Source organism: Scyliorhinus torazame, chromosome 2 (assembly GCF_047496885.1).
Source record: "Scyliorhinus torazame isolate Kashiwa2021f chromosome 2, sScyTor2.1, whole genome shotgun sequence".
In the NCBI taxonomy this organism is placed as follows: domain Eukaryota; kingdom Metazoa; phylum Chordata; class Chondrichthyes; order Carcharhiniformes; family Scyliorhinidae; genus Scyliorhinus; species Scyliorhinus torazame.
Genome location: NC_092708.1, coordinates 395,153,432 through 395,177,599, shown reverse-complemented (window position 1 = coordinate 395,177,599; position 24,168 = coordinate 395,153,432). Strand labels below are relative to the sequence as shown.

The following is a 24,168-nucleotide window of genomic DNA, read 5'->3' as shown; positions in this document are numbered from 1 at the left end:
TATATAGAGACAAACTGTTTCCATTGGTTGGAGATTCTCAAACTAGTCTAAAAATTAGAGCCGAGATGTTTGGAAGAACTTCTTCCCTCAAAGGGTGGTAGAGATTTGGAACTCTCTCCCACAAACAGCAGTTGATGCGAGATCAGTTGTTAATTTTACATCTGAGATAGATAGATTTTTGTTCAGTAAAGATATTAAGCGTAATGGGCCAAAGGCAGGTATATGGAGTTCGGTCACAAATCAGCCGTGATTCATTGAATGGCGGGTCAGGCTCGAGGGGCTGAATGGCCTCCTCCTGTTCCTATGATACTGGATAAGAGGAAAAGCTTAATTTCCTAGCACTGACATCCCTCACTTAAGGAACGTTGTACATTGTCTGCGTTGTTTACATCTTTGCATTGTCATTGGAAGGAGTTGGATTTAGATAGCATTGTTTTTGGAAGTACCACGACCATGGCACAGTGCCTCACAGTGAGTTCTGCTATTTTCACTCCTTTCATGAGAGGACAGTCATGATGAGCAGTACCTCGGATAGGAAAAGCTAAATCAGCTGCATTGCAACTTCTCGCAGTCAGTTATTATTTGGAATTGGCAAAGGATTGCAGGCAGATCATTAACCTGCTACTCTGCTGCCTATATCCCAAATTGCATTGTCCTGCTCTCCCATCACCCCTGTGCTCATTGACTTGTGTCGTATCCTGTCTGGCTGCATCTCCATTTAAAAATTCCCATTCTGGTTTGCAAACCTCGCCTCTCCCTATCTCTGGAATCTCCCCCAGTCCTACGACTTTCCAGATTCTTATCCATCTGGTTGTCGCCAGAGAGAGAGAAGCACCTATAATGGCTTCTCTTCCCACTCCTGGACAGCTACCTCTAGGGTGACCCAAGGATCTATCCATGGCCTACTCATCTACATGCTTCCCCTTGGCGTCATCATCTGAAAAGATATGCCTTCTGACAATACCCAGTTCCACTTCATCAAAACCTCAAAATTACCAGGATTCTTCTCCAACAGCTTGTACTGGATGAGTAGAAATTTCCTTCATTTAACTGTCGGGAAGATGGAAACCGTTGGCTCTGGTACCCAACTCAAACTTTGTTCCCCCCCCCCCCTGCCTGCTGACGATTAATTTTCCGTGAAGAAGTCGATGAATGGTTGCCACCTCCGGGCGAACCATGACAGCGACCCTCTCAAAGCGAACTCAATTTTCTCCAGACCGAGAAAACTCGCCATATCCGATAGCCAGGCCTCCGACTTCGGAGGTTTTGAGTCCCTCCATGCCAACAGATTTTGTCGCCGGGCTACCAGGGAAGCAAAGGCCAAAACGTCAGCCTCTCTCTCTCCTGGACTCCCGGGTCCTCCAAAACCCCCAAAGTAGCCACCTCTGGACTCATCACCACCCCTGTTTTCAGTACCCGGGACATTACATCCGCAAACCCCTGCCAGTACCCCCTGAGTTTTGAGCATGCCCAAAACATGTGGACATGGTTCGCCGGCCCTCCCAAACATCTGGCGCACCTGTCCTCCACTCTGAAAAATTTGCTCATCTGGGCCACTGTCATGTGGGCCCAGTGGATGACCTTGAATTGAATCAGGCTGAGCCTGGAGCATGTTGCGGTCGCGTTAACCCTACTCACCGCCTCCTCCCATGAGCCCTCTTCCATCTCACCCCCGAGCTCCTCTTCCCATCTCAGCTTCAGCTCCTCGGTCTGTGCCTCCCCTGCTCCCATAAGTTCCTTATATATATCCAAGACCCTCCCCTCCCCCACCCATCCTCTGGACACCACCCTGTCCTGGATCCCCCTAAGTGGCAGGCGTGGGAAGGATAGAATCTGTTTGTGTAGAAAATCCCACACCTGCAAGTACCTGAACTCATTCCCTCTCGCCAGCCCAAATTTCTCCTCTAATGCCCTCATGCTCGGGAAGCTCCCTTCCAAGAACAAATCCCCCATCCTCTCAATCCCAGCCCTCCGCCATGCTCGGAACCCACCGTCCATATTCCCCGTGGCAAACCGGTGATTGTCGCAAATTGGGGACCAAATCGATGCTCCCACTCCCCCCACGTGCCTTCTCCATTGGCCCCAGATCGGCAAGGTCGCCACCACTATCGGGCTGGTGGAGTACCGTGCCGGCGGGAGCGGCAGGGGCGCCGTAACCAAGGCTGCCAAACTGGTGCCCCTGCACGAAGCAGCCTTCATCCGCCCCCAAACCGACCCCGCACCCACCATCCACTTCCTTATCATAGCTATGTTGGCCGCCCATTAGTAGTTACTAAAGTTTGGCAGCGCCAGCCCCCCTTCCCCTCGGTTCCTCTCGAGCATCAATCTCTGCACCCGCGGGGACGTCCCCGCCCACACGAATCCCATAATCATTTTATTGATCTTCTTGAAAAAAGACCGCGGAATGAAAATGGGGAGACACTGGAAGACGAACATGAATCTCGGGAGGATTGTCATTTTAACCGTCTGCACTCTCCCCGCTAGTGTCAGTGGGAGCGCATCCCACCTCCGGAACGCAGCCCTCATTTGCTCCACCAACCGAGATAAGTTCAACTTGTGCAGACGGCCCCAGTCCAGTCCCTGTATCCCTAAGTATCTAAAGCTGTCTCCTACTAGCCTGAACGGCAGCCCCCTCAACCTACCCTCCAGGCCCCTCGCCTGGACTACAAACAACTCACTCTTTGCCATGTTCAGTTTGTACCCTGAGAACCGGCCGAATCCACTGGATCCGTGATGTGTAAGAGCAGGCCGTCGGCATACGATGAAACTCTGTGTTCCACCACCCCCCCCCCCCCCCCCCCCCCCCCCCCCATACCAGCCCCTTCCAACCCCTAGAAGCTCTCAGGGCAATTGCCAGCGGCTCTATTGCTCTATTTCTGCAGCATTGTTAGACTCTGCACCTGCCTCAGTTCATCTGTGGCTGAACCCTCATTCATGGAGCGAGTGCAGGAAAGTAGAATTGATCAGCTATGATCTAATTAAATAGCCGAGCAGATTCGATGGCCAAATGACCTACCCCTGTTCCTATGCTTTGCTATCTACAGGTTTAACTATTCCGTCACACCCCCGGCTGCTGTCCCACATCCTAGCCTCTGTAAACTTGAGATTGTCCAAACCTTTGCTGTCTGTGTCCCACCTCGCACCAAGGTTAAGCGATACCTCAATCTCAAAATTCTCATCCTTATTTACAAATGCCTCCATGGCCTTCCCTCTTCCTGTCCTTGTAATCGCCCTTCACCTGACAACCCTCTGCACGATCTGTGCTCCTTAATTTCAGCGCCCTGTCATGAGCGGCTGTATTGTCAGTGGCTCAGGGTCCTAAACTCCGTGATTTCCTCCCTAAACCTCTCCGTCTCTGACTTTCTTTATCCCTTTAAATCCCTACCTTTGTGACCAAGCTTTCCGTGACCTATCCTAATATCGGCCTTTGTGTCTTGGAGTAAATTTTTGTTTGATAATGGCTCTTGTGAGGAGCCTGAAGATGCCTTACTACGTTTAAGGAACTGTATAAATAGGAGTTGTAGGAGGGATTTAATGGAAGCTGTGACAGAATTGCACAGAATGGCAATGTGTCTTCACCTCTCTGTCAGAAAGCTGTGCCAGTGCAGCTCTTTCACATCAGCCAGATTGAAACTTCAGCAGCTCGTTGTGCAATTGACCTTCGGCTATGATCCTATCTTGTTTGTTTTTTTTTGTTCAGTATCTACTGACCGAGAAGGAGGTGGAAATGAAAACCGAGCTGTGGCTAAGGGAAAACGCAGATTACCTGAAGGAACAAAAGGGTGAGTGCCCCTGAGGAGGGTGGGAATGAACAGAAAGAACGGAAAAGTTGGAATGCCGGACTCGGAGGGTACATTGCTAAGGACTAGGGTAGAACAGGGAGATCTCCATCGTGTTCCTGTTTCACATCCAACGGCACAAGATCTCCTACATCGAGTTCAATCCTTCAAAAAAACATTTTAGAGTACCCAATTCATTTTTTCCAATTAAGGGGCAGTTTAGCGTGGCCAATCCACCTACCCTGCACATCTTTGGGTGTGGGGGCGAAACCCACATAGACACGGGTTGAATGTGCAGACAGGCAATAGGCAATGGACTGTGTTGTTACTGAGGACCTGACAGCTGCACAAGACTGTACTCATCCCACAGGGAATGGTTACGCTTATTCAGGAGGTCGCAATGTCGATGAGGGTGGTCAATTAACTCATTCCTGGGGGAAAAAGAGGCAAGAATCCTATCCTGTCCTTGTCCAACTGTTAAATAATTCCAGGGTTTTTGTCTCTCAAAATTCAGTACAGTTGGAGATCTGAACTATTACAATAGTGACTGTACTTCAAAAGAGTACTTAACTGGCAGTAACCCACTTTGCTGAATTTGGAAAAGGCTCTTCAGAGATGATGGTAGTCTTTGTCACAAAATGGCAGTCACACAGAGCTAAGAACAAACTTAGCCCAAGTGCCTCCAGCTCTGGTTCAAGTGGCCATTTGTTGGGAATCTATTGGACTTCAGTAAATATCGCAACAGGAATGTCACCCAACACACATGTGCTCTTCCCAGCAGAGGCAGCTGGTTAGCGATGAGCTGGGATCTTGACTGTCCCTCACTCCCGACAATCACACTCAGATTCACTGAGTGTGTGACTGTAGTGTCCCCTGCTGCTGTGTCAGCTGTGACCAGCCCACCTGCCTCCAATCAATGATGGACTTCATCACCATCCGAACCCAAAACAAAATATTGCGAATGCTGGAATTCGGAAATAGAAATGGAAAATGCTGGAACTGCTCGGCAGGTCAGGTAGCGTCTGTGAAGAGAGAGACCGCGTTAACGTTTCAGGCTGTGAACCTTCATCCTATTCTGGGCAGTTCACCTTTGGGGACATTACGCCTATATTCTGAAAATAATGTTTCAATTTTCTTTGCAGAAAAGGAGGAGCGGATAGCGAAAGAGAAAGAGCTTGGGATTTATAAAGAGCAGAAGGTAATTTCTATTGGAGTAATTTTACTAACTGAGGTCCCTAAGCTACAGTTCTTTGGAATCGCATATATTTGCATCTGTAAATTTAACTGCTTCATCATTAAATTTTACTGATTCTTTATTTCACAGCATCCTGCAAGTCGTTCGCTGAATGTCATTTGTTGACAGATAATAATGATGATATTATCAATCTAATAGCCTCTTAACCAGTGTGTAAGCTTTCCAGTGTGTGTGTTTCTCTTGCTTTATGAATGTAACTCTTTGTGGGCGGCAAGGTTGTCACAGCGCTGAGGTCCCAGGTTCGATCCTGGGTCACTGTCCATGTGGAGTTTGCACATTCTCCTTGTGTCTGCGTGGGTCTCTTCCCCCCCCCCCCCCCACACACACACACACACACACACAACCCAAAGATGTGCAGGGTTGGTGGATTGGCCACGCTCAATAAATAAGATACATTTTGACCCCTTAATTAGAAAAAATAATGAATTGGGTACTTTAAATTAAAAGAAACTGAATGTAACTCTTTGTCACTCTTACTCTGCTTGGAAGGCGCAAACTGTCAAATGCACTCACCCTCTCCCTCTCTCTGTCTTCTGCCATCTTTTTTTAAAGTACCCAATTCATTTTTTTCCAATGAAGGGGCAATTTAGCGTGGTCAATCCACCTACCCTTCACATCTTTGGGTTGTGGGGGTGAGACGCACGCAGACTTGGGGAGAATGTGCAAACTCCACACGGACAGTGACCCAGAGCCGGGATCGAACCTGGGACCTCGGCGCCGTGAGGCAGCAGTGCTAACCACTGCGTCACCGTGCTTCCCACTTTCGCTCTCTCTCTGGCACCTCCCCTACCCTCCCTCTCGTTATCTCTCTTTGGGTTTCCCCCTTTTTCTCTCTTGCGATCCCCCTCTCTCTTGCGCATGCACCCTCTCTGCTGCATGCCACCCCCCCCCCCCCCCCATCTCTCTCTCTCTCAGGCGCACATGCACTTTCTCTCCCTTTCTCCCTCTCTCTCTTCCCTGTCTGTCTGTCTCTTTCTCTGTATCACCTCTCTGCGTTGAACACGCTTTCTCTCTTTGTCTATCTCTGATGCTCTCTTCCCTGAGCCTGCACTTCCTTCTGTACCTGTCTGTCCAATGATGAATTCTGAGACAGATGCAGGTGAGAAAGACGATTTGCTCACAGTGCCTGGTGTTCCTAATAACTGATCTTTCTTTTGTCTGCATTCTCTGGCCCGCGGATCGGCGGGCCACGATCGCGGGCCAGGCCACCGTGGGGGCACCTCCCGGGGCCAGATCCCCCCGCGACCCCCCGAGAACCCGGAGGCCACCCACAGAGCTGGGTCCCGCCGGTGGGACACTCGTTAAACGGGCGGGACTTTCGCCCATCGCGGGCCGGAGCATTCGGGGGGCCACGGGGCCCATTGCGTCGCGCCGGTCCCCGCCATTCTCCGAGGAGGGCGGTGCGATTCACGCCGGGGCGATTTTTGGGGGACCGGAGAATTCGGAGGGCGGTGGGGGCGGGATTCACGCCGACCCCCGGCGATTCTCCGACCTGGTGGGGGGTCGGAGAATCCTGTCCAAAGTCTCGGATGACCATCGGCTGCTTTCCCCGGGGAGATGGGGGGGGGGGGTGACTGGTGGTGGTTTAACCCGAGGATCCCCACACCTTAGGCGAGGAGCAAAGCTGAGAAGGCGGGGCCTTCATGAATAACCTCAGCCACTGCGGGGATTGAACCCGCGCTGCTGGCCTCGCTCTGCATCACAAACCCGCTGTCCAGCCAAGTGAGCTAAACTGGTCCCCTCTTACTATCGCCACCCTCTTGACTAATTTATTATGGCCAATGCTTCGACGTTTTGCTGTCCTATTCCTCACAAGCTCTAGTTGCCCCGTCAACACATCATTTATTCTCACTGTGGTGAAATCAGCAGCATTTGCAGATTCCTATTTTTCCCGAATACTTTTTTAATACCTTCAAATTAGAACAGTGTCTCCCGCAGCACACTGTGTCTCCCGTGGCACACTGTCTCCCGCAGCACACAGTGTCTCCCGCGGCACACTGTGTCTCCCGCGGCACACTGTGTCTCCCGCGGCACACTGTGTCTCCCGCAGCACACTGTGTCTCCCGTGGCACACTGTCTCCCGCAGCACACAGTGTCTCCCGCGGCACACTGTGTCTCCCGCGGCACACTGTGTCTCCCGCGGCACACTGTGTCTCCCGTGGCACACTGTCTCCCGCAGCACACAGTGTCTCCCGCGGCACACAGTGTCTCCCGCGGCACACTGTGTCTCCCGCGGCACACTGTGTCTCCCGCGGCACACTGTGTCTCCCGCGGCACACTGTGTCTCCCGCGGCACACTGTGTCTCGCGCGGCACACTGTGTCTCCCGCGGCACACTGTGTCTCCCGCGGCACACTGTGTCTGCCGCGGCACACTGTGTCTGCCGCAGCACACTGTGTCTCCCGCGGCACACTGTGTCTCCCGCAGCTCACTGTGTCTCCCGCGGCACACTGTGTCTCCCGCGGCACACTGTGTCTGCCACGGCACACTGTGTCTCCCGCAGTGTGTCTCCCGCAGCACACTGTGTCTCCCGCAGCACACTGTGTCTCCCGCGGCACACTGTGTCTCCCGCGGCACACTGTGTCTCCCGCAGTGTGTCTCCCGCAGCACACTGTGTCTCCCGCGGCACACTGTGTCTCCCGCAGCACACTGTGTCTCCCGCAGTGTGTCTCCCGCAGCACACTGTGTCTGCCGCAGCACACTGTGTCTCCCGCGGCACACTGTGTCTCCCGCAGCTCACCGTGTCTCCCGCAGCTCACTGTGTCTCCCGCGGCACACTGTGTCTGCCGCAGCACACTGTGTCTCCCGCAGTGTGTCTCCCGCAGCACACTGTGTCTCCCGCGGCACACTGTGTCTCCCGCGGCACACTGTGTCTCCCGCGGCACACTGTGTCTCCCGCGGCACACTGTGTCTCCCGCAGTGTGTCTCCCGCAGCACACTGTGTCTCCCGCGGCACACTGTGTCTCCCGCGGCACACTGTGTCTCCCGCAGTGTGTCTCCCGCAGCACACTGTGTCTCCCGCGGCACACTGTGTCTCCCGCGGCACACTGTGTCTCCCGCAGCACACTGTGTCTCCCGCGGCACACTGTGTCTCCCGCAGCTCACTGTGTCTCCCGCAGCACACTGTGTCTCCCGCGGCACACTGTGTCTCCCGCAGCACACTGTGTCTCCCGCAGTGTGTCTCCCGCAGCACACTGTGTCTGCCGCAGCACACTGTGTCTCCCGCGGCACACTGTGTCTCCCGCAGCTCACTGTGTCTCCCGCAGCTCACTGTGTCTCCCGCGGCACACTGTGTCTGCCGCAGCACACTGTGTCTCCCGCAGTGTGTCTCCCGCAGCACACTGTGTCTCCCGCGGCACACTGTGTCTCCCGCGGCACACTGTGTCTCCCGCAGTGTGTCTCCCGCGGCACACTGTGTCTCCCGCAGTGTGTCTCCCGCAGCACACTGTGTCTCCCGCGGCACACTGTGTCTCCCGCAGCTCACTGTGTCTCCCGCAGCTCACTGTGTCTCCCGCAGCTCACTGTGTCTCCCGCGGCACACTGTGTCTGCCGCAGCACACTGTGTCTCCCGCAGTGTGTCTCCCGCAGCACACTGTGTCTCCCGCGGCACACTCTGTCTCCCGCGGCACACTGTGTCTCCCGCGGCACACTGTGTCTCCCGCGGCACACTGTGTCTCCCGCGGCACACTGTGTCTCCCGCGGCACACTGTGTCTCCCGCGGCACACTGTGTCTCCCGCGGCACACTGTGTCTCCCGCGGCACACTGTGTCTCCCGCGGCACACTGTGTCTCCCGCGGCACACTGTGTCTGCCGCAGCACACTGTGTCTCCCGCGGCACACTGTGTCTCCCGCAGCTCACTGTGTCTCCCGCGGCACACTGTGTCTCCCGCGGCACACTGTGTCTGCCGCAGCACACTGTGCCTCCCGCGGAACACTGTGTCTCCCGCAGTGTGTCTCCCGCAGCACACTGTGTCTCCCGCAGCACACTGTGTCTCCCGCGGCACACTGTGTCTCCCGCGGCACACTGTGTCTTCCGCAGTGTGTCTCCCGCAGCACACTGTGTCTCCCGCGGCACACTGTGTCTCCCGCAGCACACTGTGTCTCCCGCAGTGTGTCTCCCGCAGCACACTGTGTCTGCCGCAGCACACTGTGTCTCCCGCAGCTCACTGTGTCTCCCGCAGCTCACTGTGTCTCCCGCAGCACACTGTGTCTCCCGCGGCACACTGTGTCTCCCGCGGCACACTGTGTCTCCCGCAGCACACTGTGTCTCCCGCGACACACTGTGTCTCCCGCAGCGCACTGTGTCTCCCGCAGCACACTGTGTCTCCCGCAGCACACTGTGTCTCCCGCGGCACACTGTGTCTTCCGCAGTGTGTCTCCCGCAGCACACTGTGTCTCCCGCGGCACACTGTGTCTCCCGCAGCACACTGTGTCTCCCGCAGTGTGTCTCCCGCAGCACACTGTGTCTGCCGCAGCACACTGTGTCTCCCGCAGCTCACTGTGTCTCCCGCAGCTCACTGTGTCTCCCGCAGCACACTGTGTCTCCCGCGGCACACTGTGTCTCCCGCGGCACACTGTGTCTCCCGCAGCACACTGTGTCTCCCGCGACACACTGTGTCTCCCGCAGCGCACTGTGTCTCCCGCAGCACACTGTGTCTCCCGCAGCACACTGTGTCTCCCGCAGCACACTGTGTCTCCCGCAGCTCACTGTGTCTCCCGCAGCTCACTGTGTCTCCCGCAGCTCACTGTGTCTCCCGCAGCACACTGTGTCTCCCGCGACACACTGTGTCTCCCGCAGCACACTGTGTCTCCCGCAGCACACTGTGTCTCCCGCAGCACACTGTGTCTCCCGCAGTGTGTCTCCCGCAGCACACTGTGTCTCCCGCAGCACACTGTGTCTCCCGCGGCACACTGTGTCTCCCGCGGCACACTGTGTCTCCCGCAGCACACTGTGTCTCCCGCGACACACTGTGTCTCCCGCAGCGCACTGTGTCTCCCGCAGCACACTGTGTCTCCCGCAGCACACTGTGTCTCCCGCAGCACACTGTGTCTCCCGCAGTGTGTCTCCCGCAGCACACTGTGTCTCCCGCGGCACACTGTGTCTGCCGCAGCACACTGTGTCTCCCGCAGTGTGTCTCCCGCAGCACACTGTGTCTCCCGCGGCACACTGTGTCTCCCGCGGCACACTGTGTCTCCCGCAGCTCACTGTGTCTCCCGCGGCACACTGTGTCTGCCACAGCACACTGTGTCTGCCACAGCACACTGTGTCTCCCGCGGCACACTGTGTCTCCCGCGGCACACTGTGTCTCCCGCGGCACACTGTGTCTCCCGCAGCACACTGTGTCTCCCGCTGCACACTGTGTCTCCCGCTGCACACTGTGTCTCCCACGGCACTCTGTGTCTCCCGCGGCACACTGTGTCTCCCGCGGCACACTGTGTCTCCCGCAGCACACTGTGTCTCCCGCAGTGTGTCTCGCGCAGCACACTGTGTCTCCCGCTGCACACTGTGTCTCCCGCAGCACACTGTGTCTCCCGCGGCACACTGTGTCTCCCGCTGCACACTGTGTCTCCCGCGGCACACTGTGTCTCCCGCAGCACACTGTGTCTGCCACAGCACACTGTGTCTCCCGCTGCACACTGTGTCTCCCGCGGCACACTGTGTCTCCCGCGGCACACTGTGTCTCCCGCAGCACACTGTGTCTCCCGCTGCACACTGTGTCTCCCGCTGCACACTGTGTCTCCCGCGGCACACTGTGTCTCCCGCGGCACACTGTGTCTCCCGCGGCACACTGTGTCTCCCGCAGCACACTGTGTCTCCCGCTGCACACTGTGTCTCCGCGGCACACTGTGTCTCCCGCGGCACACTGTGTCTCCCGCGGCACACTGTGTCTCCCGCGGCACACTGTGTCTCCCGCGGCACACTGTGTCTCCCGCGGCACACTGTGTCTCCCGCGGCACACTGTGTCTCCCGCGGCACACTGTGTCTCCCGCGGCACACTGTGTCTCCCGCGGCACACTGTGTCTCCCGCGGCACACTGTGTCTCGCGCGGCACACTGTGTCTCCCGCGGCACACTGTGTCTCCCGCGGCACACTGTGTCTGCCGCAGCACACTGTGTCTCCCGCGGCACACTGTGTCTCCCGCGGCACACTGTGTCTCCCGCAGCACACTGTGTCTGCCGCAGCACACTGTGTCTCCCGCGGCACACTGTGTCTCCCGCGGCACACTGTGTCTCCCGCGGCACACTGTGTCTGCCGCAGCACACTGTGTCTCCCGCAGTGTGTCTCCCGCAGCACACTGTGTCTCCCGCAGCACACTGTGTCTCCCGCGGCACACTGTGTCTCCCGCGGCACACTGTGTCTCCCGCAGTGTGTCTCCCGCAGCACACTGTGTCTCCCGCGGCACACTGTGTCTCCCGCAGCACCCTGTGTCTCCCGCAGTGTGTCTCCCGCAGCACACTGTGTCTCCCGCAGCTCACTGTGTCTCCCGCAGCTCACTGTGTCTCCCGCGGCACACTGTGTCTGCCGCAGCACACTGTGTCTCCCGCAGTGTGTCTCCCGCAGCTCACTGTGTCTCCCGCGGCACACTGTGTCTCCCGCAGCTCACTGTGTCTCCCGCAGCTCACTGTGTCTCCCGCAGCTCACTGTGTCTCCCGCGGCACACTGTCTCCCGCAGTGTGTCTCCCGCAGCACACTGTGTCTCCCGCGGCACACTGTGTCTCCCGCGGCACACTGTGTCTCCCGCGGCACACTGTGTCTCCCGCGGCACACTGTGTCTCCCGCGGCACACTGTGTCTCCCGCGGCACACTGTGTCTCCCGCGGCACACTGTGTCTCCCGCGGCACACTGTGTCTCCCGCGGCACACTGTGTCTCCCGCGGCACACTGTGTCTCCCGCAGCACACTGTGTCTCCCGCAGTGTGTCTCCCGCGGCACACTGTGTCTCCCGCAGCTCACTGTGTCTCCCGCAGCTCACTGTGTCTCCCGCGGCACACTGTGTCTGCCGCAGCTCACTGTGTCTCCCGCGGCACACTGTGTCTCCCGCGGCACACTGTGTCTCCCGCGGCACACTGTGTCTCCCGCAGTGTGTCTCCCGCAGCACACTGTGTCTCCCGCGGCTCACTGTGTCTCCCGCGGCACACTGTGTCTGCCGCAGCACACTGTGTCTCCCGCAGCACACTGTGTCTCCCGCGGCACACTGTGTCTCCCGCAGTGTGTCTCCCGCGGCACACTGTGTCTCCCGCAGCTCACTGTGTCTCCCGCAGCTCACTGTGTCTCCCGCGGCACACTGTGTCTGCCGCAGCTCACTGTGTCTCCCGCGGCACACTGTGTCTCCCGCAGCGCACTGTCTCTCCCGCGGCACACTGTCTCCCGCAGCACACTGTGTCTCCCGCAGTGTGTCTCCCGCAGCACACTGTGTCTCCCGCAGCACACTGTGTCTCCCGCGGCACACTGTGTCTCCCGCGGCACACTGTGTCTCCCGCGGCACACTGTGTCTCCCGCGGCACACTGTGTCTCCCGCGGCACACTGTGTCTCCCGCAGCTCACTGTGTCTCCCGCGGCACACTGTGTCTCCCGCGGCACACTGTGTCTCCCGCGGCACACTGTGTCTCCCGCGGCACACTGTGTCTCCCGCAGCACACTGTGTCTCCCGCGGCACACTGTGTCTGCCGCAGCACACTGTGTCTCCCGCAGTGTGTCTCCCGCAGCACACTGTGTCTCCCGCAGCACACTGTGTCTCCCGCGGCACACTGTGTCTCCCGCAGCTCACTGTGTCTCCCGCAGCTCACTGTGTCTCCCGCGGCACACTGTGTCTGCCGCAGCTCACTGTGTCTCCCGCGGCACACTGTGTCTCCCGCAGCGCACTGTCTCTCCCGCGGCACACTGTCTCCCGCAGCACACTGTGTCTCCCGCAGCACACTGTGTCTCCCGCAGTGTGTCTCCCGCAGCACACTGTGTCTCCCGCAGCACACTGTGTCTCCCGCGGCACACTGTGTCTCCCGCAGCTCACTGTGTCTCCCGCGGCACACTGTGTCTCCCGCGGCACACTGTGTCTCCCGCGGCACACTGTGTCTCCCGCGGCACACTGTGTCTCCCGCGGCACACTGTGTCTGCCGCAGCACACTGTGTCTCCCGCAGCACACTGTGTCTCCCGCAGCACACTGTGTCTCCCGCGGCACACTGTGTCTCCCGCGGCACACTGTGTCTCCCGCAGCTCACTGTGTCTCCCGCGGCACACTGTGTCTCCCGCGGCACACTGTGTCTCCCGCAGTGTGTCTCCCGCAGCACACTGTGTCTCCCGCAGCACACTGTGTCTCCCGCGGCACACTGTGTCTCCCGCGGCACACTGTGTCTTCCGCAGTGTGTCTCCCGCAGCACACTGTGTCTCCCGCGGCACACTGTGTCTCCCGCAGCACACTGTGTCTCCCGCAGTGTGTCTCCCGCAGCACACTGTGTCTGCCGCAGCACACTGTGTCTCCCGCAGCTCACTGTGTCTCCCGCAGCTCACTGTGTCTCCCGCAGCTCACTGTGTCTCCCGCAGCACACTGTGTCTCCCGCGACACACTGTGTCTCCCGCGGCACACTGTGTCTCCCGCGGCACACTGTGTCTCCCGCAGCACACTGTGTCTCCCGCGGCACACTGTGTCTCCCGCAGTGTGTCTCCCGCAGCACACTGTGTCTCCCGCGGCACACTGTGTCTCCCGCAGTGTGTCTCCCGCGGCACACTGTCTCCCGCGGCACACTGTGTCTCCCGCAGCTCACTGTGTCTCCCGCGGCACACTGTGTCTCCCGCAGCACACTGTGTCTCCCGCGGCACACTGTGTCTCCCGCGGCACACTGTGTCTCCCGCGGCACACTGTGTCTCCCGCAGTGTGTCTCCCGCAGCACACTGTGTCTCCCGCGGCACACTGTGTCTCCCGCAGTGTGTCTCCCGCGGCACACTGTGTCTCCCGCAGCTCACTGTGTCTCCCGCAGCACACTGTGTCTCCCGCGGCACACTGTGTCTCCCGCGGCACACTGTGTCTCCCGCAGCACACTGTGTCTCCCGCGGCACACTGTGTCTCCCGCAGTGTGTCTCCCGCAGCACACTGTGTCTCCCGCGGCACACTGTGTCTCCCGCAGTGTGTCTCCCGCGGCACACTGTCTCCCGCGGCACACTGTGTCTCCCGCAGCTCACTGTGTCTCCCGCGGCACACTGTGTCTCCCGCAGCTCACTGTGTCTCCCGCGGCACACTGTGTCTGCCGCAGCACACTGTGTCTGCCACAGCACACTGTGTCTCCCGCGGCACACTGTGTCTCCCGCGGCACACTGTGTCTCCCGCGGCACACTGTGTCTCCCGCGGCACACTGTGTCTCCCGCGGCACACTGTGTCTCCCGCGGCACACTGTGTCTCCCACAGCACACTGTGTCTCCCGCAGTGTGTCTCCCGCAGCACACTGTGTCTCCCGCTGCACACTGTGTCTCCCGCAGCACACTGTGTCTCCCGCGGCACACTGTGTCTCCCGCGGCACACTGTGTCTCCCGCGGCACACTGTGTCTCCCGCAGCACACTGTGTCTCCCGCTGCACACTGTGTCTCCCGCGGCACACTGTGTCTCCCGCGGCACACTGTGTCTCCCGCTGCACACCGTGTCTCCCGCTGCACACCGTGTCTCCCGCGGCACACTGTGTCTCCCGCAGTGTGTCTCCCGCAGCACACTGTGTCTCCCGCGGCACACTGTGTCTCCCGCAGCACACTGTGTCTCCCGCAGTGTGTCTCCCGCAGCACACTGTGTCTGCCGAAGCACACTGTGTCTCCCGCGGCACACTGTGTCTCCCGCAGCACACTGTGTCTCCCGCAGTGTGTCTCCCGCAGCACACTGTGTCTCCCGCGGCACACTGTGTCTCCCGTGGCACACTGTGTCTCCCGCGGCACACTGTGTCTCCCGCGGCACACTGTGTCTGCCGCAGCACACTGTGTCTCCCGCGGCACACTGTGTCTCCCGCGGCACACTGTGTCTCCCGCGGCACACTGTGTCTCCCGCGGCACACTGTGTCTCCCGCGGCACACTGTGTCTCCCGCGGCACACTGTGTCTCCCGCAGCACACTGTGTCTCCCGCAGTGTGTCTCCCGCAGTGTGTCTCCCGCAGTGTGTCTCCCGCGGCACACTGTGTCTCCCGCGGCACACTGTGTCTCCCGCGGCACACTGTCTCTCCCGCGGCACACTGTCTCTCCCGCGGCACACTGTGTCTCCCGCGGCACACTGTGTCTCCCGCGGCACACTGTGTCTCCCGCGGCACACTGTGTCTCCCGCGGCACACTGTGTCTCCCGCGGCACACTGTGTCTCCCGCGGCACACTGTGTCTCCCGCGGCACACTGTGTCTCCCGCGGCACACTGTGTCTCCCGCGGCACACTGTGTCTGCCGCGGCACACTGTGTCTGCCGCGGCACACTGTGTCTCCCGCGGCACACTGTGTCTGCCGCGGCACACTGTGTCTGCCGCGGCACACTGTGTCTCCCGCGGCACACTGTGTCTCCCGCGGCACACTGTGTCTCCCGCGGCACACTGTGTCTCCCGCGGCACACTGTGTCTCCCGCGGCACACTGTGTCTCCCGCGGCACACAGTGTCTCCCGCGGCACACTGTGTCTCCCGCGGCACACTGTGTCTCCCGCGGCACACTGTGTCTCCCGCGGCACACAGTGTCTCCCGCGGCACACCGTGTCTCCCGCGGCACACCGTGTCTCCCGCGGCACACTGTGTCTCCCGCGGCACACTGTGTCTCCCGCGGCACACTGTGTCTGCCGCAGCACACTGTGTCTCCCGCGGCACACTGTGTCTCCCGCGGCTCACTGTGTCTCCCGCGGCACACTGTGTCTCCCGCGGCACACTGTGTCTGCCGCAGCACACTGTGTCTCCCGCAGTGTGTCTCCCGCAGCACACTGTGTCTCCCGCGGCACACTGTGTCTCCCGCGGCACACTGTGTCTTCCGCAGTGTGTCTCCCGCAGCACACTGTGTCTCCCGCGGCACACTGTGTCTCCCGCAGTGTGTCTCCCGCAGCACACTGTGTCTCCCGCAGCACACTGTGTCTGCCGCAGCACACTGTGTCTCCCGCAGCACACTGTGTCTCCCGCAGCTCACTGTGTCTCCCGCAGCTCACTGTGTCTCCCGCAGCTCACTGTGTCTCCCGCAGCACACTGTGTCTCCCGCGACACACTGTGTCTCCCGCGGCACACTGTGTCTCCCGCGGCACACTGTGTCTCCCGCGGCACACTGTGTCTCCCGCGGCACACTGTGTCTCCCGCAGTGTGTCTCCCGCAGCACACTGTGTCTCCCGCGGCACACTGTGTCTCCCGCAGTGTGTCTCCCGCGGCACACTGTCTCCTGCGGCACACTGTGTCTCCCGCAGCTCACTGTGTCTCCCGCGGCACACTGTGTCTCCCGCAGCTCACTGTGTCTCCCGCGGCACACTGTGTCTCCCGCGGCACACTGTGTCTCCCGCGGCACACTGTGTCTCCCGCGTCACACTGTGTCTCCCGCGGCACACTGTGTCTCCCGCGGCACACTGTGTCTCCCGCGGCACACTGTGTCTCCCGCGGCACACTGTGTCTCCCGCGGCACACTGTGTCTCCCGCGGCACACTGTGTCTCCCACAGCACACTGTGTCTCCCGCAGTGTGTCTCCCGCAGCACACTGTGTCTCCCGCGGAACACTGTGTCTCCCGCGGCACACTGTGTCTCCCGCGGCACACTGTGTCTCCCGCAGCACACTGTGTCTCCCGCTGCACACTGTGTCTCCCGCGGCACACTGTGTCTCCCGCGGCACACTGTGTCTCCCGCGGCACACTGTGTCTCCCGCTGCACACCGTGTCTCCCGCTGCACACCGTGTCTCCCGCGGCACACTGTGTCTCCCGCAGTGTGTCTCCCGCGGCACACTGTGTCTGCCGCAGCACACTGTGTCTCCCGCAGCACACTGTGTCTCCCGCAGTGTGTCTCCCGCAGCACACTGTGTCTGCCGCAGCACACTGTGTCTCCCGCGGCACACTGTGTCTCCCGCAGCACACTGTGTCTCCCGCAGTGTGTCTCCCGCAGCACACTGTGTCTGCCGCAGCACACTGTGTCTCCCGCGGCACACTGTGTCTGCCGCAGCACACTGTGTCTCCCGCGGCACACTGTGTCTCCCGCAGCACACTGTGTCTCCCGCAGTGTGTCTCCCGCAGCACACTGTGTCTGCCGCAGCACACTGTGTCTCCCGCGGCACACTGTGTCTCCCGTGGCACACTGTGTCTCCCGCGGCACACTGTGTCTCCCGCGGCACACTGTGTCTGCCGCAGCACACTGTGTCTCCCGCGGCACACTGTGTCTCCCGCGGCACACTGTGTCTCCCGCGGCACACTGTGTCTCCCGCGGCACACTGTGTCTCCCGCGGCACACTGTGTCTCCCGCGGCACACTGTGTCTCCCGCAGCACACTGTGTCTCCCGCAGTGTGTCTCCCGCAGTGTGTCTCCCGCAGTGTGTCTCCCGCGGCACACTGTGTCTCCCGCGGCACACTGTGTCTCCCGCGGCACACTGTCTCTCCCGCGGCACACTGTCTCTCCCGCGGCACACTGTGTCTCCCGCGGCACACTGTGTCTCCCGCGGCACACTGTGTCTCCCGCGGCACACTGTGTCTCCCGCGGCACACTGTGTCTCCCGCGGCACACTGTGTCTCCCGCGGCACACTGTGTCTCCCGCGGCACACTGTGTCTCCCGCGGCACACTGTGTCTCCCGCGGCACACTGTGTCTCCCGCGGCACACTGTGTCTGCCGCGGCACACTGTGTCTCCCGCGGCACACTGTGTCTGCCGCGGCACACTGTGTCTCCCGCGGCACACTGTGTCTGCCGCGGCACACTGTGTCTCCCGCGGCACACTGTGTCTCCCGCGGCACACTGTGTCTCCCGCGGCACACTGTGTCTCCCGCGGCACACTGTGTCTCCCGCGGCACACTGTGTCTCCCGCGGCACACTGTGTCTCCCGCGGCACACTGTGTCTCCCGCGGCACACTGTGTCTCCCGCGGCACACTGTGTCTCCCGCGGCACACCGTGTCTCCCGCGGCACACCGTGTCTCCCGCGGCACACCGTGTCTCCCGCGGCACACCGTGTCTCCCGCGGCACACCGTTTCTCCCGCGGCACACCGTGTCTCCCGCGGCACACCGTGTCTCCCGCGGCACACCGTGTCTCCCGCGGCACACCGTGTCTCCCGCGGCACACCGTGTCTCCCGCGGCACACCGTGTCTCCCGCGGCACACCGTGTCTCCCGCGGCACACCGTGTCTCCCGCGGCACACCGTGTCTCCCGCGGCACACCGTGTCTCCCGCGGCACACCGTGTCTCCCGCGGCACACCGTGTCTCCCGCGGCACACCGTGTCTCCCGCGGCACACCGTGTCTCCCGCGGCACACCGTGTCTCCCGCGGCACACCGTGTCTCCCGCGGCGCACCGTGTCGCCCGCAGTGTGTCTCCCGCGGCACACTGTGTCTCCCGCGGCACACTGTGTCTCCCGCGGCACACTGTGTCTCCCGCGGCACACTGTGTCTCCCGCGGCACACTGTGTCTCCCGCGGCACACTGTGTCTCCCGCGGCACACCGTGTCTCCCGCGGCACACCGTGTCTCCCGCGGCACACCGTGTCTCCCGCGGCACACCGTGTCTCCCGCGGCACACCGTGTCTCCCGCGGCACACCGTGTCTCCCGCGGCACACCGTGTCTCCCGCGGCACACCGTGTCTCCCGCGGCACACCGTGTCTCCCGCGGCACACCGTGTCTCCCGCGGCACACCGTGTCTCCCGCAGTGTGTCTCCCGCAGCACACTGTGTCTCCCGCGGCACACCATGTCTCCCGCGGCACACCGTGTCGCCCGCGGCACACCGTTTCTCCCGCGGCACACCGTGTCTCCCGCGGCACACTGTGTCGCCCGCAGTGTGTCAGCCGCGGCACACCGTGCCTCCCGCGGCACACCGTGTCTCCCAAGGCACACCGTTTCTCCTTGGCACACCGTGTCTCCCGCGGCACACCGTGTCTCCCGCGGCACACTGTCGCCCGCAGTGTGTCTCCCGCGGCACACTGTGTCTCCCGCGGCACACTGTGTCTCCCGCGGCACACTGTGTCTCCCGCAGTGTGTCTCCCGCAGCACACTGTGTCTCCCGCAGTGTGTCTCCCGCAGCACACTGTGTCTCCCGCAGCTCACTGTGTCTCCCGCGGCACACTGTGTCTCCCGCGGCACACTGTGTCTCCCGCAGCACACTGTGTCTCCCGCGGCACACTGTGTCTCCCGCAGTGTGTCTCCCGCAGCACACTGTGTCTCCCGCAGTGTGTCTCCCGCAGCACACTGTGTCTCCCGCAGCACACTGTGGCTCCCGCAGTGTGTCTCCCGCAGCACACTGTGTCTCCCGCAGTGTGTCACCCGCAGCACACTGTGTCTCCCGCAGCACACTGTGTCTCCCGCTGCACACTGTGTCTCCCGCGGCACACTGTGTCTCCCGCGGCACACTGTGTCTCCCGCGGCACACTGTGTCTCCCGCGGCACACTGTGTCTCCCGCGGCACACCGTGTCTCCCGCGGCACACCGTGTCTCCCGCGGCACACCGTGTCTCCCGCGGAACACCGTGTCTCCCGCGGCACACCGTGTCTCCCGCGGCACACCGTGTCTCCCGCGGCACACCGTGTCTCCCGCGGCACACCGTGTCTCCCGCGGCACACCGTGTCTCCCGCGGCACACCGTGTCTCCCGCGGCACACCGTGTCTCCCGCGGCACACCGTGTCTCCCGCAGTGTGTCTCCCGCAGCACACTGTGTCGCCCGCAGCACACCGTTTCTCCCGCGGCACACCGTGTCTCCCGCGGCACACTGTGTCGCCCGCAGTGTGTCAGCCGCGGCACACCGTGTCTCCCGCGGCACACCGTGTCTCCCGCGGCACACCGTTTCTCCTTGGCACACCGTGTCTCCAGCGGCACACCGTGTCTCCCGCGGCACACTGTGTCGCCCGCAGTGTGTCTCCCGCGGCACACTGTGTCTCCCGCGGCACACTGTGTCTCCCGCGGCACACTGTGTCTCCCGCGGCACACTGTGTCTCCCGCAGTGTGTCTCCCGCAGCACACTGTGTCTCCCGCAGCTCACTGTGTCTCCCGCGGCACACTGTGTCTCCCGCAGCACACTGTGTCTCCCGCGGCACACTGTGTCTCCCGCAGTGTGTCTCCCGCAGCACACTGTGTCTCCCGCAGTGTGTCTCCCGCAGCACACTGTGGCTCCCGCAGTGTGTCTCCCGCAGCACACTGTGGCTCCCGCAGTGTGTCTCCCGCAGCACACTGTGTCTCCCGCAGTGTGTCTCCCGCAGCACACTGTGTCTCCCGCAGTGTGTCTCCCGCAGCACACTGTGTCTCCCGCGGCACACTGTGGCTCCCGCAGTGTGTCTCCCGCAGCACACTGTGTCTCCCGCAGTGTGTCTCCCGCAGCACACTGTGTCTCCCGCGGCACACTGTGGCTCCCGCAGTGTGTCTCCCGCAGCACACTGTGTCTCCCGCTGCACACTGTGTCTCCCGCTGCACACTGTGTCTCCCGCAGCACACTGTGTCTCCCGCGACACACTGTGTCTCCCGCGGCACACTGTTTCTCCCGCGGCACACTGTTTCTCCCGCGGCACACTGTGTCTCCCGCAGCACACTGTGTCTCCCGCAGCACACTGTGTCTCCCGCGGCACACTGTGTCTCCCGCGGCACACTGTTTCTCCCGCGGCACACTGTTTCTCCCGCGGCACACTGTGTCTCCCGCGGCACACTGTGTCTCCCGCGGCACACTGTGTCTCCCGCGGCACACTGTGTCTCCCGCGGCACACTGTGTCTCCCGCGGCACACTGTGTCTCCCGCGGCACACTGTGTCTCCCGCGGCACACTGTTTCTCCCGCGGCACACTGTCTCCCCCGCGGCACACTGTCTCCCCCGCGGCACACTGTCTCCCCCGCGGCACACTGTCTCCCCCGCGGCACACTGTCTCCCCCGCGGCACACTGTGTCTCCCGCGGCACACTGTGTCTCCCGCGGCACACTGTGTCTCCCGCGGCACACTGTGTCTCCCGCGGCACACTGTGTCTCCCGCGGCACACTGTGTCTCCCGCGGCACACTGTGTCTCCCGCAGCACACTGTCTCCCGCAGCACACTGTGTCTCCCGCAGTGTGTCTCCCGCAGCACACTGTGTCTCCCGCAGTGTGTCACCCGCAGCACACTGTGTCTCCCGCTGCACACTGTGTCTCCCGCGGCACACTGTGTCTCCCGCAGTGTGTCTCCCGCAGCACACTGTGTCTCCCGCAGCACACTGTGTCTCCCGCGACACACTGTGTCTCCCGCGGCACACTGTTTCTCCCGCGGCACACTGTTTCTCCCGCGGCACACTGTGTCTCCCGCAGCACACTGTGTCTCCCGCGGCACACTGTGTCTCCCGCGGCACACTGTTTCTCCCGCGGCACACTGTTTCTCCCGCGGCACACTGTGTCTCCCGCGGCACACTGTGTCTCCCGCGGCACACTGTGTCTCCCGCGGCACACTGTGTCTCCCGCGGCACACTGTGTCTCCCGCGGCACACTGTGTCTCCCGCAGCACACTGTGTCTCCCGCAGCACACTGTGTCTGCCGCAGCACACTGTGTCTCCCGCGGCACACTGTGTCTCCCGCGGCACACTGTTTCTCCCGCGGCACACTGTTTCTCCCGCGGCACACTGTCTCCCCCGCGGCACACTGTCTCCCCCGCGGCACACTGTCTCCCCCGCGGCACACTGTCTCCCCCGCGGCACACTGTCTCCCCCGCGGCACACTGTGTCTCCCGCGGCACACTGTGTCTCCCGCGGCACACTGTGTCTCCCGCGGCACACTGTGTCTCCCGCGGCACACTGTGTCTCCCGCGGCACACTGTGTCTCCCGCAGCACACTGTCTCCCGCAGCACACTGTGTCTCCCGCAGCACACTGTGTCTCCCGCGGCACACTGTGTCTCCCGCAGTGTGTCTCCCGCAGCACACTGTCTCCCGCAGCACACTGTGTCTCCCGCAGCACACTGTGTCTCCCGCGGCACACTGTGTCTCCCGCAGTGTGTCTCCCGCAGCACACTGTCTCCCGCAGCATACTGTGGCTCCCGCAGTGTGTCTCCCGCAGCACACTGTCTCCCGCGGCACACTGTGTCTCCCGCGGCTCACTGTGTCTCCCGCGGCTCACTGTGTCTCCCGCGGCCCACTGTGTCTCCCGCTGCACACTGTGTCTCCCGCGGCACACTGTGTCTCCCGCAGCACACTGTGTCTCCCGCTGCACACTGTGTCTCCCGCGGCACACTGTGTCTCCCGCAGCACACTGTCTCCCGCGGCACACTGTGTCTCCCGCGGCACACTGTGTCTCCCGCGGCACACTGTGTCTCCCGCGGCACACTGTGTCTCCCGCGGCACACTGTGTCTCCCGCGGCACACTGTGTCTCCCGCGGCACACTGTGTCTCCCGCGGCACACTGTGTCTCCCGCGGCACACTGTGTCTCCCGCGGCTCACTGTGTCTCCCGCGGCACACTGTGTCTCCCGCGGCACACTGTGTCTCCCGCATTGTGTCTCCCGCGGCACACTGTCTCTCCCGCAGTGTGTCTCCCGCAGTGTGTCTCCCGCAGCACACTGTGTCTCCCGCAGTGTGTCTCCCGCAGCACACTGTGTCTCCGCGGCACACTGTGTCTCCCGCGGCACACTGTGTCTCCCGCGGCACACTGTGTCTCCCACGGCACACTGTGTCTCCCGCTGCACACTGTGTCTCCCGCAGCACACTGTGTCTCCCGCAGTGTGTCTCCCGCGGCACACTGTGTCTCCCGCGGCACACTGTGTCTCCCGCGGCACACTGTGTCTCCCGCGGCACACTGTGTCTCCCGCGGCACACTGTGTCTCCCGCGGCACACTGTGTCTCCCGCGGCACACTGTGTCTCCCGCGGCACACTGTGACTCCCGCGGCACACTGTGTCTCCCGCGGCACACTGTGTCTCCCGCAGCACACTGTGTCTCCCGCAGTGTGTCCCCCGCAGTGTGTCTCCCGCAGCACACTGTGTCTCCCGCAGTGTGTCTCCCGCAGCACACTGTGTCTCCCGCAGTGTGTCTCCCGCAGCACACTGTCTCCCCCGCGGCACACTGTGTCTCCCGCAGCACACTGTGTCTCCCGCGGCACACTGTGTCTCCCGCGGCACACTCTGTCTCCCGCGGCACACTGTGTCTCCCGCGGCACACTGTGTCTCCCGCTGCACACTCTGTCTCCCGCGGCACACTGTGTCTCCCGCAGCACACTGTCTCCCGCAGCACACTGTGTCTCCCGCGGCACACTGTGTCTCCCGCGGCACACTGTGTCTCCCGCGGCACACTGTGTCTCCCGCTGCACACTGTGTCTCCCGCGGCACACTGTGTCTCCCGCGGCACACTGTGTCTCCCGCGGCTCACTGTGTCTCCCGCGGCACACTGTGTCTCCCGCGGCACACTGTGTCTCCCGCGGCACACTGTGTCTCCCGCATTGTGTCTCCCGCAGCACACTGTGTCTCCCGCAGTGTGTCTCCCGCAGTGTGTCTCCCGCAGCACACTGTGTCTCCCGCAGTGTGTCTCCCGCAGCACACTGTGTCTCCGCGGCACACTGTGTCTCCCGCGGCACACTGTGTCTCCCGCGGCACACTGTGTCTCCCGCGGCACACTGTGTCTCCCGCGGCACACTGTGTCTCCCGCGGCACACTGTGTCTCCCGCGGCACACTGTGTCTCCGCGGCACACTGTGTCTCCCGCGGCACACTGTGTCTCCCGCGGCACACTGTGTCTCCCGCAGCACACTGTGTCTCCCGCGGCACACTGTGTCTCCCGCAGCACACTGTGTCTCCCGCGGCACACTGTGTCTCCCGCAGCACACTGTGTCTCCCGCGGCACACTGTGTCTCCCGCAGTGTGTCTCCCGCAGCACACTGTGTCTCCCGCGGCACACTGTGTCTCCAGCAGCACACTGTGTCTCCCGCGGCACACTGTGTCTCCCGCGGCACACTGTGTCTCCCGCGGCACACTGTGTCTCCCACGGCACACTGTGTCTCCCGCTGCACACTGTGTCTCCCGCAGCACACTGTGTCTCCCGCAGTGTGT

At 61.9% G+C, this 24,168-nt stretch overlaps 1 protein-coding gene across 1 annotated transcript in view; it reads left to right on the top strand.

The window, feature by feature from the left end:
* The window catches only part of brf1b (BRF1 general transcription factor IIIB subunit b), a 516,534-nt gene that overhangs the window by 387,525 nt on the left and 104,841 nt on the right, over positions 1–24,168 (top strand). Inside the window, exons 13-14 of the mRNA XM_072494251.1 lie at positions 3,701–3,782; positions 4,922–4,977. Of these exons, the coding sequence (XP_072350352.1) occupies positions 3,701–3,782; positions 4,922–4,977 (138 nt within the window). The remainder of the gene's footprint in view (positions 1–3,700; positions 3,783–4,921; positions 4,978–24,168) is intronic.